General features: G+C 41.0%; 1 protein-coding gene across 3 annotated transcripts in view; it reads right to left on the bottom strand.

Moving 5' to 3' along the window:
• The window catches only part of USP13 (ubiquitin specific peptidase 13), a 1,684,661-nt gene that overhangs the window by 289,833 nt on the left and 1,375,033 nt on the right, over positions 1-19,795 (bottom strand). For all 3 annotated transcript variants that reach the window (XM_044070383.1, XM_044070384.1, XM_044070385.1), the window contains exon 12: positions 15,160-15,316. In XM_044070383.1, the coding sequence (XP_043926318.1) occupies positions 15,160-15,316 (157 nt within the window). The remainder of the gene's footprint in view (positions 1-15,159; positions 15,317-19,795) is intronic.

Raw genomic sequence — 19,795 nt, 5'->3', positions numbered from 1 at the left:
ATGACACAGCTCTCATCACTGAAATAAAAAAAGCAACAACTCAGAAGCTTAAAAAAAACATCAAAAGCCAAGTTTGATGATAAAATAGCTACTCAAGTCAATGACATTCACAAGGACTTTTTTTAGTTATGTCTGTAACCTCGTAAGTACAACTCAGCAATGCACTGAGCTGACTGTGAACAATTTTATCTACACTGGCTAACTAATCTGGGAGTAAACCTGTGTGCCATCCGCTGGACTGCAAAGCAGCTCATGGATAGGATGCAGAAAATTAAACTAGAGGAAGTTACCTCCACAAACAGACCGGTCACCAGTGGAGTCCCCAGGGTTCTGTGCTGGGACCGCTCCTGTCCTTGCATTTACTTCTCTGAACTCAAGGACAGTATTCATAATCTCAACCTATGCCCCACAGCAGAGTTGTGATAGTAAGGAAAGAGTGTATTCATACAGCACTTGCAGGACCTACTAGATGAAGCAGGACAACATGAACTGGTGTTGATAATGGGCGACTTGAATGTACATATCGGGAAAGACAGACCAGGATACGAGGACTGCCTGGGTCCACATGGGTGGGGCAACAGGAATAAAGAAGGCAACACCATTCTAGTCTTCTGTCTGGCAAATGGCTTGATAGTAGCCAACATGTGGTTCAGAAAGAGAGACAGTCACAAGATCACATACAAGAGTGGCCAACATGCAACTTAGGTAGACATCCTTCTAGTAAGGAAAGAGCACTGGGGTAGAATCAGTGATTGCAAAGTCATCCCCAGTGAAAGAGTTGGCCCACGGTATAAATCACTGGTTGCCACAATCAGCTGCAGGCAATAGTCAGAGAAGGCTCAACAGAGCAAAGGTCAACAGAGATCAGGCTGAATACCTGGAAGTTGACTGCAGAGAAGGTACAACAGGTCAAGAAATTACTCACGACTCCAGCACCCCAAGAAGAGGAGGAAATAGATGGAGTTGAAAAAGAATGGCAGTGCCTCAAAACAGCATGTGTGAGGACTACAGAACAGATATGTGGCTGAGCCAGGGATGGAAATAAGTTACATAAGGAAAGTTGGTGGTGGAATGCAGAAGTCCAGGAAGTCATCAAACGAAAGGTGGAGTGCCGTTAAAAGTGGGAGACAGAAAATACAGATCAGACTAGGAAGGAATACTGGTTAGCTAACGATGAAGCTAAAATAAGAGTTTCAATAGCAAAGAACAGGGCATTGGAGGCACTCTACCAGCTTCTAGAAAGTGACTTAGTAGTTGGCACAAAGAAACCATATCAGGTTGCAAGGCAAAGACAGAAAGATAAAAAAGATAGTCAGAGACCATTCATAAGGGATGCCAGCAGCATCCTGTTCACTAGCCCACAGGACATTAAAGGCAGATGGAAGGATTACTTCCAGCAGCTTCTAAATGAAGAAAATCCCACAGAAGCTACACTGCAACAGACACAGCAAATGATGAAGGAAGAGGAGGAGCCCACCCTAAAAGAAGTAAGAATTGCAGTAGGGAAAGCAGCAGGGTCAGATGGGTTCACAGCAGATATGATAAAGATACTGGGTGAAATAAGGGAGAAATGGCGCTGAGGTTACTCATAGCAATGTGGAGAGAAAGGTGCATCCCAGATGACTGGAGAATAAGCATACTTGTGCCAATGTACAAGAACAAAGAGGACATCCACAATGTGGGCAGTAAAGAGGTATCACACTCCTGCCACACTGCATGAAAGTTCTATAGAGGGTGACTGATAAACAGATACGCAGAGTAGCAGAAAGTCAAATGGGAGATGAGCAGTTTGGATTCAGATCATGATGACCTGATGTTTGCAGTGAGACAGATAGTTGAGAAGAAGCTAAAGATGAGGAAAGATTCAAACTTGATCATTCCTACACTTGGAGAAAGCATATGATAAGGTCCCAAGAAAGCTGATTTGGACAGTACTGCAGTGGTTCGCAGTCCCAGAAACATTGGTAGAATTAGTGCAGGCTATGTACAAGGACCCAATGACTCAAGTACAGACAGTGTTCGGTCTCACAGAGGGATTTCCCAGTGGAAGTGCGTGTGCACCAGGGTTCAGCTCTGAGCCCACTGCTGTTCATACAGGTGACAGACTACATTAGCAAACAGGTCGGAGGGGCAGATCAACAAAGTTGCTGTATGCAGATGATGTGGCATTATAGGCAGACTCTGAGCAAGAACTTCAGCAAAAGTTAGGCGAAGGGAATGGCATGCAAAAGTGAAAGCACATGAAATTACACTAAGTACAGATAAGGCAGTGGTAATGGCAGAAAATTGGGGAAATCAGAAGAATCTGAGAATTGAGACTGAAGGAAAGATAGTGGAACAGGTTAACAACTTCAAGTAAATGAAGGGGTGGTTGAAAAGAAGGAATGTCTGAATGAAAAGGTCAAAGCTAGAATCAGAGGGTCTGCAATCAAATGGCATAGAGTGTCAGGTGTAGCATATGACAGAAAAATGCCAAAGAAGTTGAAAAGTAATGTGTACAAAACAGTGGTGCGACCAGTACTACAGTATGGTACAGAAACCTGGGCAGTAAAGGCAGAGCAGATGAGAAAGCTAGAGGTGGCACATGTGTAGAAAAACAGAAGACAATGTGGTGAAGAAAATTTGGGACAGACAGGAAGAAGGTAAGAGGAAATGAAAGCGTCCAGCAAAGAGGTGGATGGATTGTGTGGGAGAAGATCTGTGACAGTCAGGTATGAGTGTTGAAGAAGGCAGCAGGAGTGTGGCATTGAATTGAGAGAGATGGCAACAGTTAACGCAGTACCCCAACCACATGTAGAAAAATGGGAAGAAGGAGATTGACGATGATGATGATGATTAGAAAGAGTAGAACTGGAATTAACTAAGGCTATAGCTGCTGGTTCAGGTTTGGGTATTATCTATAAATATTTAAAAGACTAAGGAATGTTATACATCTTACCTGCCTTTTTGGGGACACCTGCCTAACAAGAAAAGTACAAGCAGTAAGACAGACATCCTCTAAAGCACATAGGACAGGACAGGAGGAATGGGTGTAGGCTCTATAAAATCTTTCTTAAAAAAATCATAATATTTTCTGAGCTACTCAGAGTTCTTCCACTGAAAACATTGGGACATTCAAACAATAGTCTCAGAGAAAGAGAAACCCCACAGGCAGAATCAGAAACTGAACTCTTCTCTGAGTCTGAATTAGAAATTTGAGGAAAAAAAATGACTCCATCCCTGTATCTTCCTGTTCAGTTACAAAATCTTGAATCTCTTCAGGAAAAGAGGAATCCTTCTTTATTTTACCAGAAACTACTTTACAAGAAGGATCAGCAGACTGAATTAAACCCCTGAGTCAATCCCAGTAAACTATTCCTATCCAAAGAAATTTGAGGAGGGATAGATACAGTCTTGGTTTCCGGTTTCCTTTTGACAGGAAAGACTGGGCCAGCAGTGTTACTTATGGCAGCTGCTGTTTCCCCAGGGACAGGCACTGATACATCAGGGAAACCTTCCCTGTTCCCTCTCTCAGGACCAATAACAGTGGTTCTCCCTTGCCCACTGAAGGGACTCCAATAACCGCAGAGGACGTGGCTAACCCCCAGTTCATAGGACCCCCAGTCCATAGGTGCTACACCAGAGGGATGTGGATTAAAAGATGAGTGATCTGAGGTACAACAAATTGCTACAGCAAAGTCACCCACCTGAGAGTGAGGCAAATTACTAGTTTTCCATGGTGGCAAAGGCTGTTTGCTTAAGTTTTTATTTTGGTGGCTGGAAGAAAGACCAACCATGAGATCAGTAGTCTGTTCCATGGTTAAGATGAAATGGTGCCTCTTTCCCAGGGAAGACAAGTAGTAAATGCTGGTAAAATTACCATCCCACAAAAAAATATTTTCTGACTGAAAAAACACAGTAAAAATCAATCACTTTAAAACACTATGACAGCCCCACAATGGATAAACACATATTTTCTAAAGAAATTATGTTTTGAATTAGTTTACAATAAAGTGAGAGAGTGAAATGAATGCTCCGTTTAAAAGAAAGTTATAGTCTCCGGACTGTCTATTAAATAAAAACACTACTAGTTTTAAAACAACTTTCCTGAAGAGGAAAGTAACAAAACATTAGCAACATTTAAGAAAATGGAAGTTTTTCCCCCAAGGGGAACTTATCTGCCCAGCAAAAAAAGCACAAGCCAACCGTCGATCCTCAAAAGCCTCAAGAGAAGTGTACTCTTCAGCAGCAGAAAAGCTGTGATGGACTTTGTGCTGAACCTTGTCTTTTAGTCAGCTCAAGCTGCTTCTCAGTTTAGTTTTGTGGAAGGTGCCCTGAAGCTTTGGAAGACGGCCATCTGTTACTTCCTTGGCAAGATATAACCCATATAGCTAAGACTACGGCAGCAGTAATCAATTTGATGGACATTTCAGAAAAACATATATTGAATTGTTCTTCTTCTTTCAGCTGCTCCCGTCAGGGGTCGCCACAGCAGATCAACTGTTTCCATTTCTTCCTGTCCTCTGCATCTTGCTCTGTCACACCAGCCACCTGCATGTCCTCTCTCACCACATCCATAAACCTTATCTTAGGCCTTCCTCTTTTCCTGTTACCTGGCAGCTTCATCCTTAGCATCTTTTTCCCAATATAGTCTGCATCCCTCCTCAGCACATGTCCAAATCAACGTAATCTTGCCTCTCTGGCATTGTCTCCAAACCTTCCAACCTGGGCTGGCCCTCTAATATACTTATTCCTAATCCTGTCCATCCTCGTCACACCCAGTGCAAATCTTAACATCTTCAACTCTGCCATGTCAAGCTCTGACTCCTGCCTTTTTGTCAATGTCACTGTCTCCAACCCATATAACATAGCTGGTCTCACTACCCTCTTGTAGACCTTCCCTTTCACTCTTACTGGTACTCGTCTGTCACAAATCACTACTGACACTCTTCTCCACCCACTCCATCCTGCCTGTACTCTCTTCTTCACCTCTCTTCCACACTCACCATTACTCTGAACAGTTGATCCCAAGTATTTAAACTCATATATTGACACAGGAAAAAAATGCGGCCTCTATATAAGTAATGACAAAAGATCAGGAATGAACCTCAAATCTTACAGGCAACTGTGAGATCTTACCACTGAGCCATCAACCCTGGTAACTAAGAACATTTAGAACATAAACATGACTAATGAAACTGAAAGCCACTAAAAGCAGCATTTTCTTTTAATGAGTTTTAGTTCAACAACAGCTGCTGGTTAAGAGACAGATGTCATCAACACAATTAATATAGGCATAAACACATTCAGTTACAAATCTGAGAAGTATTTCATTATGATGGTTAAAATGCACAAGCACCTTGTAAAATGTTAATGTTTGAAAGGTATGATCCTCACTGTTTTGCACATAACTGCTAACAGGCTGTAGAGTAAAGGTGAACACCGAAAGTGGATACAGTATACCCTGAAACAAAAAGTATAGTAATACCCTAAAACAGTATTCATCCTGCAAAGGAATATACCCTTTCTTCATCTGCACACCAGCAAAATTCCATTTTGCAGCATAAACATTCCTAGTGGATGGTGTCCTAAATTACTACACATCAGAAATAACCCTCTTGTCAATTAAGACAGCATAGTAGCCTATATGCTTTAAGTCAATCAGACATTTTGCTTTGGTATGGAGTGTTAACTAAACATACCTGCTTGAACACCTTTCCCTGAGCATATGTCACTGCAAGTCACTGCTCTGTTATCAGTTCATTCTCTTGAATCATGCACGTCCTAAACTGTTTGGTCATCTCCTGCAAGATTTTGAACAAAGCTGTACAAGTTCAATGCCACAACATTAAGAGTTTGAACAAAGCTGTACAAGTCCAATGCCACAACATTAATCAAAGACCATGTGGGAGTAGCATAGACTGAGGGGCCAATCAAACATCACTGGGAATCTAGCATTAGTTTAAAATGGGTGAATGGGCGTAGATCCCTTGGAGTGAACACAACCTTGGAGATGTACTCTACTAAATCAAGGATCCTGTTTACATAAGATGACCAGCCAGTCAAGACCTATAGTTGAAAGAAGCAGTACCTTATCCCTGCATCTCAACCCTAACAGCAAGGGTGAGCTAAGTACACCTCTTTAGCCTTTCTCACAGGCACTAGTAGATGGCAAACAAGAAATGCAACTTTGACAAGAATGGGGACTCACCACTACTGTGATTTCTGAATTCACTGCCAGAGCAGTGGACTTTAACAGGTGAAAGATTTGGTCAAACTTGGCATTCTACTCTTTTATCTTAAACCCTTTTGATTCTTGAACAGAATCAGAGGAAAGACTCTCCAGGCAATACATAGTTAGCTGATCTCAACAGCAGCTATCTTCTGAGTAATGTGGTAGCCACAGGTTTCACATGACAAATACACAGATATATACTATAGACTTCCATGTCATAATGTTGTCAATTTTTACTTGATAAAGTACTGAAGCATTACAGTAAAACTTTCTTCAAGTTGCCTGAGTTTCTAAATATTAAATATGAACTTACTGCATATTTTCAATTAATATGACAAAAACTACTCAAACCCAGATTACACGGATTGTTTATTGTCAGAAATTTACCCCTTTAACTAAATGGAGTTGGTAATTTAAAAAAATAATAAGAAGATAACAATAAAATGCAACTTTAATCACGTATCAAAAAGCCTACTGGTGCAAGTGAGATTTAAGGTTGTACGAGGTAGGGATGTGTGTGTTTGTGTGTACGCACTGATTGCATTAATTCTTGCTCCAAAATGAGCCCATGCCCTAGCTGGAAATAGCTCTTGGGCTTGTCTACACATTAGTTAACACATAGAGGAACGACTAAATAAATAAATAAACAGGGAAGTTAGATGGTTATTAAAGACAAAGCAGGTCTTTAGAAACTCAGGATCAGGCAGGGTTTCACTTTATTTATTTAACGTAGTTTACTGGGAAAGTTTGATTGGGCAATTTGGGAGAAAAGCCCCACACAAATAGACAAAGCATCATATCTACAAAACACAACGATATTTATAATTGTCATATACAAGGTCTGTACATAAAGGAGCTCTCAGATTATGTAGCCCAGGCTGGTATGACCCTGACCGTGAGCAGTATCCTACCTTCACCAAGAATGATGCCACAATACAGAGACAAAATGATCAGTTTTAATAATTGGCTTAATTTCTGGTGTCATTCTAAGGGGATCCAATGTCTGTCTGCCTGGAATGACATGCTTGACTAGCCATGCTGCTTCGCAAGGGACGGCTTGCACCTGTCACCCCTGGGTTTCCAGATATTGGCAAAGGCTCCTGCCACCCCCATAGTGCCTTTTTTAGACAAGGCTCAAATTCTAAACCCACCGCCCTAGAAAACAATAATGGAAAAAAACTAAGGGTAATGCTGCTCAATGCCAGAAGTCTAAATCTCAAGATGCATGCCCTCGAAGCCCTCCTCAGTATGGAGAACATCGATGTCTGTGCTGTGACTGAAACCTGGTTCAAGGCTCCTGAGAGCACCCAGGCACTATCAGGTCTTACCTCATATCATGTGTTCCGGCCCCAAAACCCGGACCGTACCACAAAAGGAGGGGGTGTATCCATATTCATCAAGGATACCCACACCTCCAGGCTGGTGGCAACTCACAAAGCATCAGAGACCATTCAGGTGCAATTAACCATAGGCAAAACTGCTCTACAGTTTGTAGCATGTTACAGGCCACCCTCTCAAACTCAGGAACCCCACACAGCCTTCCTGAAGACACTGGAGAGTATAAATGTCTCTCCAAACACCATCATATTGGGTGACTTCAACTACCCAAACATAGACTGGGAACATTACTCAAGCCCCAATACCCTAGCCCAAAGGTTCCTGGAGTTCATAAACTCAAATACTATGGAACAACTTGTCACCATTCCCACAAGAGGTGAAAATATACTAGACCTGATCATCACAAACATGGGGACAAAATGCTCCACACCGGAAGTATATCCCTCATTGGTGAGATCAGACCATAAACTAATCTCACTGGAGATCCACATCCCGCCCCCACCCCCAACAAAAAAAGACCACAGTGAAGAACTTCTCAAAAGCCAACTTCACACTTCTTAAGACTGGTGTGGTATCCTTCAAGGCCCCTGAGCCATTGGAAACCACAACCCACGCTGCTGAATCCCTTACAAATGCTTTCTACGAGCACCTCCAGGAGTGCATGGATCAAGCAATCCCAAATAAAATCAAGACCCTTTCCACCAAAGGCAAGCACCCGATCTGGTGGACCCCAGCCATAAACAAACTTTACAACAAGAGGAGAAAGCTACTACAAGATAGAGCAAAATCCCTAAAAGGGAAGACATCTCTGATCAATACTAGTAAAAAACTACGATCACTCATAAAATCATCCAAGGCCAACTTTGAGAGAAAAATCGCCAAGGACTCAAAAGACAATCATAAGGCCTTCTTTAGCTATGTTAGAAATCTGGGTGGAAACTCCCAGATATGCTCAGAATTAGTCCAAAATGATACAAAAATCACTGAACCCACAGACATTGCAAACATACTGGCAGACTGGTTCAGTGAAACTTTCTCCCCTCCCTCCCCCCCAAAATATCTATCCCAGCAGAATGTAGCCTCCCAATCATCTCAAATGCCCAGCTGAGAGCTGCTCTCTCTAAAGCTAAAAACACAGCATCAATGGGACCGGATGGTGTCCCCGGCTGTGTGCTACACGAACTCAATGAGGAACTAAACCCACACATAAGGCTGCTGTTTAATCTTAGCCTTACCACAGGATATGTACCCAAACAGTGGCGTACGGCAACTGTGGTCCCACTCCACAAAGGCGGTGCTTCTACGGACCCTGGTAATTACCGCCCCATAAGCTTAACAAGCCTGGTCTGCAAAGCTATGGAGAGGATCATAATGGAACTCATAAATAAAGACATAGGGGACCTACAGACATTGGATACTACCCAATTCGGCTTCGTCAAGGGCAGATCATGCCTCTTGAACTTGGTCGACTTTTTTGAAACAGTCACCAAGGCCATTGATGAGGGTAAGGCAGTTCACACAGCCTACCTTGACCTTGCAAAAGCTTTCGACACAATACCCCACTCGGGTATCATAGAAAAGCTCACCAGCTTAAATGTAAACCCATATGTCACAAGATGGGTTGCAAACTGGCTCAAGGACAGAACCCACAGGGTTAGAGTTGCTGGTGCCATGTCAGACTCCAAGCCGGTCACAAGCGGTGTCCCACAGGGCTCAGTCCTGGGCCCCCTCTTGTTCGGCATCTACTTTTCAGAAGTGCAGGCAAACATAGGAGGATTGTGGCTGACAAAGTTTGCAGATGACTGCAAACTGGGCGCCATAGTTGAAAATCCATCAGACACAGATATCCTTCAGAGAGGTCTCATAGAAATGGATAACTGGTGCCAGAGCCATGGCCTTAAGCTAAACGCCAAAAAATGTATAGTCATACCCTTTGGTAAAAACAAGGTAACCCCAAGTTACCACATAGGTGGCATTAAGCACAGAAGAGGTTATCAGGGACCTGGGGACCCGAGTTGACAGTAACCTTTCTTTTGACACTCGCATTGCCAAAGTGGTTAGGAGGACCTTCTACATTGCCCACCTGATTATGAAGGGATTCACATCCAGATCAAGAGAGGTCATTGTTCCCCTGTACTCTTCACTTATCAGACCAATGATTGAGTGCATTGCCCCATTTGGAATGTATCTTACCCGACACCTGCAGCAATTGGAAAGACCCCAAAAGTTCCTCACCAAAAGGATAAAGGGGCTCAAAAATATGCCATATGCTGCCCGACTGAAGAAACTCCAGCTCTATTCAGTCGCATACCGTCTGCTCAGAGGTGACCTGTGCCTGACATACAAGGCCATGTCCAACCCGGAATTAATGGACATGCTCCACCTCAAAAAATCCAAATCCACCAGAGCCACAAGAGCAAGAGACTTAAACCTCAACACGGATATAAATAGGACATGCTGGAGGGAAAGATTCATCACCCAGAGACTCCCTATGCTGTGGAACAGAATCCCGGTCCATGTGAGACAGAGAACCTCGCTGGCTCTGTTCAAGAGGAATCTTGACCAGTGGATGGGAGATTGTAGGTTTACCCCGGGGATCATCTCTGTATCACTGCTGGACAGAGGCAAGGCAAACTAATGGGTATAGTATTCTTCAACCTAAGGGGTGGTGAAAGTCACACAACTCTGGCTAGGCTTATAAATGTCCTAGGGCAGATAGCCTAGTATGAACCTATGAACCTATAATTGAATGCTGCAAGTTATATATGCTGTAGGTAGAGAAAAAAAAACACATACTGGGACAGAAAACGCTGCAATAATGAAGTAATTAATGAAAAAATAACTAGTTATTACAAATACAAATTTATTCTTATGTCATATATAGAATGTAGGAGAGAAAATGGTTTAGAAGAGGAGGGGGGGAACTGTGTTTAGTAGATCTTGAATCGCAAGTTTATTAAAAAAATGAATGAGAGGTTTTGTAAAAAAGGAGGCAAGGCAAGTTTCAAGGATAAGTGAAATAGTGAGATGTGAGAAGAGGCTGCAAGACACTCCTGTGAGGAGTTAAGTTTGGTTCGTTATGCATTTGTAAGTTTTGCCTAACCTGGGGATCCACAGAGGAATAGTCAATGAGTACTTCGGATGCTCTATGTACTTTTGAGTCTAATATGGCAATGCACAAGTGCATATCCAAAGTATCCATGAGATGACAAATGAGTGTGAATATCATCACCTTATACATGATCTGCCACTGAAACATTAACAGCATTTCATGCACAAGGAAACATATGGGCACTATAACATTTGCTGGTACTGAGTGGACCAGTCGGGCTTTCACGGTAAACAAATGTTAAATAAATAAAATAGTAAATATTCTTGTTGCTGAACAGTGTAAGCACTGCAGTCAACAAAAATATCATACCAGGCAGAACTACACTGCAGTAACACAGTTTAGGACAAACGACGACTGGGCTTAACAGTCAAGAAATCTATCGGAGCAGAAAAACCCGATTCTAGTGGTATTCAAAATTGGCTGCAAGGGCAAGAAAAAAAGTCCCACAGAAGTTCCCCAGTGCCCTTCTATTCCAGTATTTCATGCAAGACTTGCACATGGCAATAACATGGTTAATATCGCTGATTCTAGAGACTACTTTTAATCTGACAATGTAATTAGTTACAAATAGGCTACACAAGGGGATGTGTCCCTGGATATCAACAAATGTCAATATACCTAAATGTCATCAATACACCTAAGCTGAAGAATCCAAACCAAGCCATGAACCTAGGCTGAAGAATCAGTATATGACCTACACGATCAAAGCTGCTCCCTTAAGCAATACTCAAGAAGACAAAAGTCTGGATAAAAATCTTTAGAAATCAACTATGCAGACAGTATTACAGGCAACTGCTACTGGCAGCAAAGCTCTCCAGTTCAGTTCAATAAGGATAAGAGACAGAAGAATGAAGTTCATTGTGTCTATGTTTTACATTTTGGTCAAACTCTGCCTGTAATTCCTGTATCCTGCTCTGTCACCCATGTCTAATAATGAACGTGTCACAGAGAGGGCAAATCAAACATTAATCGCTATACTAGAGGGAAAGCCCAGAGGTATGCTACAACACATATAGACTTAGGACCATACGCTTAGCAAAGAAGTGCCTAGAACTCCCTCTCTTTGTGGCACAGACAGTACAGTCTTGACTGTGATCCAGATTACCTGTATTCAATTAGCAGCTTTGAAACTGAAAAGCTGGGTTGGAGAAGTGGAAGATATGTGACCTTTTGCCAGCACACCCACCTAGGGATGGTATTTGGTGGTTCTGGGCTACCAGACCTGTTGCTCCAGGTAAAGACACAGAGCCATTGCCAAACGTGGTCACCGATCAAGGAGGAATGTGGATATGGCTACTCAAACTGATGACTGTAACTCTTCAGGAATGCATGCATGGTGGCATGCATACTTCAGTGAAGGTGCATTATGGCTTCTGAAGTGACTCGGATCCTATCACAATCAGGGGAAGAATTAGAGAAGTACAAAAACTCCTGCCAAGGCTGCCAGGGTGATGACTGTGCCTCAAATACTTCTTGCCTGATGGACAACTCAGTGTGTGCTCCAGTGGCTCTCTTCCTAGCAGGGAACAAAGGGGCTGTGTAGCTCTTGTACTAGTGAGTGTACAAATGGGCAGATGAAGCACCAGGTTGAGGCACTGACTTGATAGCAAGCAAGCACAAGGGTACAAATAACAGAGAAAAAATAAATGGCTGGCCCTCCAGGACAGTATTTTGGTTGTGCAAAAGAACTCACCCTCAGTGTGACTTGGTACAATGGTTATTGCACCAACCTGCTAGCCAAGACAGAGGACTGCAAAAGCATACCAAAGCTTTTTAATCCTTTGCATAATGATGGCTGCAATCCTTGACTCTTTACTCTTCCTCTCTTTGCAGTCCATCAGTGGCAGAAAGAGAGGAACAAAGGGGCCTATTGGATGAAGGATTCATGGGTGAAGCATGGAATGAAACAAAACAGTGTTAAACATTCATATTTAATGTCCAGCTGCATTGTAATGCAAGGAGTGCTCTGATTATGTTCTGAAAAGGAGATAAAAATAACTTATTACAGCCAGGTTTTTACACACAAACTACACAGACTGCAGACACTGGGGAACTACTCTGGAAACTAAAGTTTTACAAGCTGTACTGCATAAAAACAGCAGTGAGACGTGCTGCCACACAAACAGCAGTGAAAAGTAAAATACACTGCTAATCATCAACCACTTAAGTTGTTACATAACTTGTGCTACCACGCATCTTTTTTTAAAATAAATAGTTAAGTGGATGATATCCTATAAGGGCAGCTAAAACTTACCACATATTATAAAGAATTGTACAATAAATGCTTATCTCTATTCAGAAATGCAGACACTGGGCAGCCCAGTCAGCATGCCCACTGTAAATTGAGCATATACCAATAGAAAAGTCCTTTCACAAAAGCATTGTTGAGCAGCTGGACTTTCTCTTAGGATATGCTGCTTAACTCCATCCTATCATACTTTACAATGGATAGAGCAAAATACCAGAAAAATCAAGGACATTTTGCAAAACTCTTCATAGCTGAGAGATATGATTACCGGCAGTATGAGAATCATACCTGTCAATCATCTAGAGATTATGTCCCTCATCTTCCTCTTATTCCTATCCTGTCTCTCTTAAAATGCTTATACCACTCAGGATTTCCATCACTCGGTAATAATAGACAGTACAATTTAATTTTATTAGTAAAGTTGAACTAGCTTTTATACTAACAGCAAATAACTGACTTTTCATGGTCTGTTTATGAACACTGCAATCACTGGTTCCCATAGTGGTGTAACACTTATTGCTATTATCATCTATTAAATCCCTTTTCAACTACAGAAAGTGAGTGCTAAGAATACTGAAAGAATATGAATAATGAAACTGCATCACCTCATAAATGACCATCTCTAATCTAAACCATCAGTATAAATACCTCTGCAAGATTTCAATAAAAAAGTGCCCCGCCCCCTGCAAACATATTTTGTTTCATTTTTTTTTTTAATAACTCAGCACTTCACACTGGTTTGGATGTCTGATCCATTAACAAAAAAAGACAAAAAATGAATGCACCGCAAAAGGAAAAAACTCCACTTCACTTCAGCACTACACTGGTGCATGGTATAAGCTACATGATGTAGATGTTATATGTACGCATAGTACAACATTTTTGACTGCAAAAGGCAGATGAACACTACAGTCTCATTATATAATCAAATTATTTAAGAAAGGCAAGCAATTTCTTTCTTAAACAATGTGACTGTATAATAGCAATAATCCACTCCTGTGCGTGGCTACAGGACTTACTCACTGTTGGTTTAAGTACAGGTGTGAACCACACCAACCATGGATAAACCCTAATATACCCATACAGAGTTTTGCATGATTGATAAATTATGATTGGGTCTTCAATAACAACTATTTGTGATGTGTTCTTGAAATCAAGGAATTCACAACTCAAGCTTTGCTTTTGAGGTAAATTTCTTTAATCCAGTTTGAGAATACAAACCTGGTATGATCACAACTCATTAATAACCCCTATCAATTACTATGTAACACAGAACAAAGATCAGGTATACCTCTTCCCTTCACCAGGTCAGTAAACAGAATTCAGTCATGTTACAATCTGTATCATGCATGTTAACATAGAAAATTCAGAACTGTACTAGTTTAAATATCATCATGTACACTAGCGCAGCAGGTAGTGTTGTTGCCTCACAGCAACAGGATCCCCGGTTTCATTCTTGGCTGGGGTGCATTCTGTGCAGAGTCTGCATGTCCTCTCTGTGTTTGCATGTTTTTCCTCTGGGTGCTCTGCTTTCCTCTGCAGACTCCACACAGGAGGCAGCCCAGCCGAGAATCGAACAGCAGAACCAGTGACAACGTTAACCGCTGCACCATTGCACTGCCTGCCTGTCTCTTCCAAATCTTCATCAAATCATCTTCTACATTCCTGTACATGTGACTGAAACACCATAATCTATTCTCCTTGACATTCTCTGCAATTGAGATATTTTAGCTTCTGCTCCGATGCTGTCATTATTTCGTCTGTCCCATGGTATACATCCTACCACCCCTCTCAGTCACTTTATCTGCATCACTTCAAGCTTACTCAACTGCTCTATCTTCATTGCCCAGGTTGCACCACTGTTTTGTACACTTTTCTTTTCAGCTTCTTCGGCATTCTGCAATCACACACTACCCCTCACACCCAGTTCCAATTGCTGCAGCCCCTCTGATTCTAGTTTTGACTTCATCAGTCATACTTTCTCTCTTCTCAACCACCATTCACAGATGCTTGAAGCTTGAACCATGTTCTAATTTTTTATAAAAGTATTGCATTTGATATCAAACATGAACAACAAATTAACTTATCACAGGTTATCATTATTAAAAAAGCTGGTCTAGCCAACAATGATAATGAACTACACATCAAAATACAACATTGAGCCACATCTACAGTCAACCAACATCAGCATGCTGCAATCACTTTCATCTGCCATGAACCATAACAATGAATCCAATTCAGTTTTACCTTTATTAGTAGCAGCTTCAATAGGCACTGGCAGCTGCATGAGGTAATCGACTCTCTGTGTATACCGAACTTTTTTAGACTGACAACACTGAATACGTTCTTCCATCAAAAAACGGAAGACGTCAGTGGGATTTTCTACAAGTCCACTGCTGTTCCTCTGCAGTGAAAAGAAAAAGGATGCATCAAGTTATTATGAAAAATTACTGTCGGTAATAAGCCATTCATAAAAATAAGTCTATTCCTCTGCAAATAACACAATAAAAGTAGGTTAAGCCATAATTCCGCTTAAAGGGAAGATGCATAATATTATGCTAAGTGAAAAAAGTGTTACACCACCACTTACCATGAAAGCAAAACGTATGACATACTACTACTTCAATCTGCATCAGTGGCTGACGCATGTCAGGCAATACAACCATACGTCTCAACCACTTAGTACAAGAGGTCTGGACAAAGCAAAAAAATAAATAATGGGGGACAAAGGCCTAAAAATAGGAACATATTATAAATATTGCTCTTATAAATTTATAAAGTTGCTAGAATAGAAGGTTGTGGATTACCATGCATTTTTCTGAAGGATATGAAGTCTGAAACTCAAATGTCTGACATTATTTAGTGATTTCAATCTTCAATGATTTGCTAGAAAACTACACATTTTATGTGGAACAGATCAAAAATAAGAGGTGAAAATCTGGACAGTTGAGAGGCATGAATACACCCCAAAGAAAAGCTGTTTTATGGGACTCACAAGGCAGTCCCTTCCAGCAGTGGCCAACCAAAAAGAGTACACTAAAAGCTATTTAGCACACTCTCCCATCATCAATTTTACCTGGCAAAAGCACAGATTGTGTATCAAACAGTACATACAGGAATACCTTTGTTTGCAAACAAACAATCCCAAGATTAATTTGGAAAAAAATACAAAAGGGGAGTTTAAATAGCCTGTACGCAGTACAAGAACCTCTCTCAGTTGCCCACTGTCTTGCAGTACAGATCTTTCCTAAATCTTCAATGCAAGCAGCAAACTCCATGAAACAGAATCAAACCAGAATCATGCTGATCTAGCAATGGTTTCAGCTTGGTGAGCACATTTGTTTGAGGAGTAATTTCAATTGTATGCAAGGACTGAAGGATGAAAAAGTTCTTAATCGACATAGCTGGTTCCATAGTTCAAATGGATAAACTTCTGAGTCTAACATTGATGACCAAGGATCGATTAACAAACTGAACACTGGAAGAGACAGTCTAGGGGAGCAGGAGCAAGTAGCTGACCCTGGCTCATCCATCCTGGGGAGATAAAGAGAGCTTGGTCCACTGTACTTGCTAACATGTGATGAAGAGCACATACATCAGTGGACAGGTATTGTAGAGCACATGTCGTTCTACCTTGGAGTACCAGAAGCTAGACCAGCAAAAAAAAAAAAAAAAAAAAAAAAAAAAAAAAACTATGTGACTGCTACCTGGATGAAGGCATCTCTCCAAGGCTGAGTCACAGGAAAAGAAAGGAGAATTGTCAATCAGCAGACATTAGCAGAAAAAGCAGCCATGAAAAAAAAAAAACGCAACAGTCTACATTGTTTTCGATTCTTCCACCAACTGCTGCAGAACTTTCTGATGTTCAAAAGAGGAAAATTATATCAAGAAATGCATTTAGAATCTTGGTTTCTATGCTGTAAGTAAAATGTGTTCTTAACCATGCATGCTACCACAAAATGGATCCAGCAGCAATAAGACAGAAAGTAACTGCATCATATCCACACAATCATATGCAATCCAGCTTTGTCACCCTTTATTGGTCAATTTTCACAGCTTTTACCTTTGGGAGTCATCTACAACATCTTAGTGAGATAACAAACTCAATTAAACTGACAAACTGGACTGTACCAAATGGATCTGTAAATTTATGGCCCTGATACCAAGTGTAGCAGATGAACATTTTTGTTCCTAAACCAATCAAATATTCTGCTTTCCTTGACTCATACTAAAACAGCTTAGCATACTGTAGAGGTGACTGGCTATCCTTTGTGAAACTCTAGTTAAGTAGTAGCTGGGTCAGCCACCAAGGTTTCTACAGTTAACTGTTCTCCTCATGCAATCTAAAATCAGTCACACTTTTTAGAGCAGTAAAGTATGAAAGCAGATTCTTGTCCCTCTTCAATAAAATATGGATGATGGGAATCAGCTAAGGTGGCAGCTTAGGCTGATCAATTTTCAGAAGTTTGACATGGCTCTGTTTAGGTAACAGAAGCTGTCTGAAAGACCACATAAAATGTTCTCAAGTTAATAATATTCCAAACAGACATCATTTGGAGGGAAACTCAAGAATAAAAAAAAGTACAGTTGTGAAGACAGCTTACAATAATTGAAAATGCTTGAGTACACCAGTGTTGCACCATTAAGTTTTGGGACTTACTGCATTGCAGAAGTCCATGACTGGCCCAAATACCAGTCTTTCGTCACTTAACTTGCAAAATCTTCAGGTCTTTCTTGTCCAAGGTACCAAAGTCCGATGTATCTTAGGCACAGCATGACCTGCCTAACTGATCCTAATAACAGCAAGTGACTATTTTTTAGAGGAATAAGATGTGAGGGGAAGAGGAGGATGGTGAAAAGTAGTGCATCCACTCCAAACCCAGGGTCAATAGAGAAGTGGGACCAGAGGAAGAGAAGGGGTACTGCAACAGTGATATGCTCAAACATCTTCCATTATTGTACATTAGCTATACAACTATCCGCAAAAAAACTCAATGCACTACTATCCTACCTACTTTAAGTATTATTTCAATGTGGAGACATCCACCACAACCCAGCATGTCCAAGAAAATTACATATCATGTCACTCAACATTAGAAGCATTCAAAATAAAATCTCCCCCTTTCATGTTTGGATAGACCAGAACAAACCTGACATCCTAGCCCTAACTGAAACCTGGTTAAACCCTACTATAAGAGATTCTGAAGTATTGACACCTAACTATAACATAACTAGACTTTGACAGGCGCCATAGGAAAGGAAGAGGAGTAGCTCTACTCTACTCCCAGTCTATTAACTTTACTCCATTCAAAGATAACATCCCAAGTTTCCCCTGCACTGAAATATTCATATCCTTCTTAAACTTTAACACCACCAAGGAAATCTACATCATTGTTCTTAACATTCCTCCAGGACAGAATACTCTATCTTGGGCTTCTCAAACCATCAAGCATGAGTCTATTTTTCTAGGTGACGTTAATATAGACTGGAAGTCCATCTCATCAGAATTTCCATCAAACAGTATTAACCTTCTATGGTTACTCACAAGTAAATAATTCCCCTACCAGGTACAATAAGGATTACACACAAGAATCTATCCTAGATTGGATACTGGTGTCACATCCTCCTAACTTCAACCCTAGTGGCACACTGCCAAATACCCTCAGTGACCACCTACTAACATTTACTACCAGAACTAATGTACACCTTCTAATGACATATACTCTAAAATCTGTTCGGAACATAACCAATTTTACACAAGAAAAATGTAATGAATGACTCAACAAAATAAATTGGTCTCCCCTAAAACATCTCCTATTAGACAAAACTATGCATTACTTTAACAACACCTTCCTAAAAACACTAGACACACTAGCTCTAGTCCACACAAAAAGAACCATAAAACAATCTGTCCCTGGCTATCCAAGGCATGTAAAAATCTAATGAAAAAAAGAAATGAAGTCTGGACTCTCTGGAGGCATAGAAAAATGATACAGACCTAATACACCTCAAACAACTGAGAAACCATATAAAGGAACAAGTTTGTAAAGACAAACAATCATACTACAACATGCCTACAACAAAACCATAAAACCAATCCAAAAAAATTCTGGACCTCCATAGCAAGCTTGCTCAACCCTGGCACAAAAAAAGAACCTTGCCTTTCACTCAAAGACCCTCTATGCCAAATAGCGAAAAACTTTAACAAACACTTTGTACAATCCATAATTGAGTTAATCTCCAATACCCCCAACTCTAGCATCTCCCCCTCCTGCTCAACTCCCCCAATTAATTCCCATAATACTAGTTCCAACCATCTCCAGCATATCAGCAAAAAACTGCATTCAGAAAACTCAACACTTTAATTGCAACCTATTCCTACAAGCCTTATAAGAAAACTCCTACTGAAACTAAAATCCTGTTCTACCTCTGCTGACAACCTCTCTCCCCATTACCTTAAATTAGCTGCTAGCTCTATAGTTTACCTATCAGCATATGGGTTCCTATTACGTTATCGAGAGATAACGTAATCGAATGCTCAGAACTTCGAAACGGCCGCATTTCAAAGATCGCATTGTGGGATCGCAGTACAGTGAAGATTGGGATATTTGCCCTTTCCTCACTGTAGTGCGATCTCGGAGTTGGAATATATATTTAGCGGGTGGTGTGGGGGGCACAGCCCCTCACAATAAAAGTTTCGATATACGGCCATTTCGAAGTTCTGAGCGTTCCATTACGTTATCTTTCGATAACGTAATATGAACCCTCAGCATCTTGCTCAAAAGAACCATCTCAGAATCTGTAGTACCAGAGATATGGAAAATGTCCTGTATCATCCCTATCCACAAAGACAGTAAATCCACTGATCTGACCAATGTTTGAC

Source organism: Protopterus annectens, chromosome 4.part1, assembly GCF_019279795.1.
Source record: "Protopterus annectens isolate FY-2018-M chromosome 4.part1, PAN1.0, whole genome shotgun sequence".
Taxonomy (NCBI): Eukaryota; Metazoa; Chordata; order Ceratodontiformes; family Protopteridae; genus Protopterus; species Protopterus annectens.
This window is presented reverse-complemented; position numbering and strand designations above follow the sequence as displayed.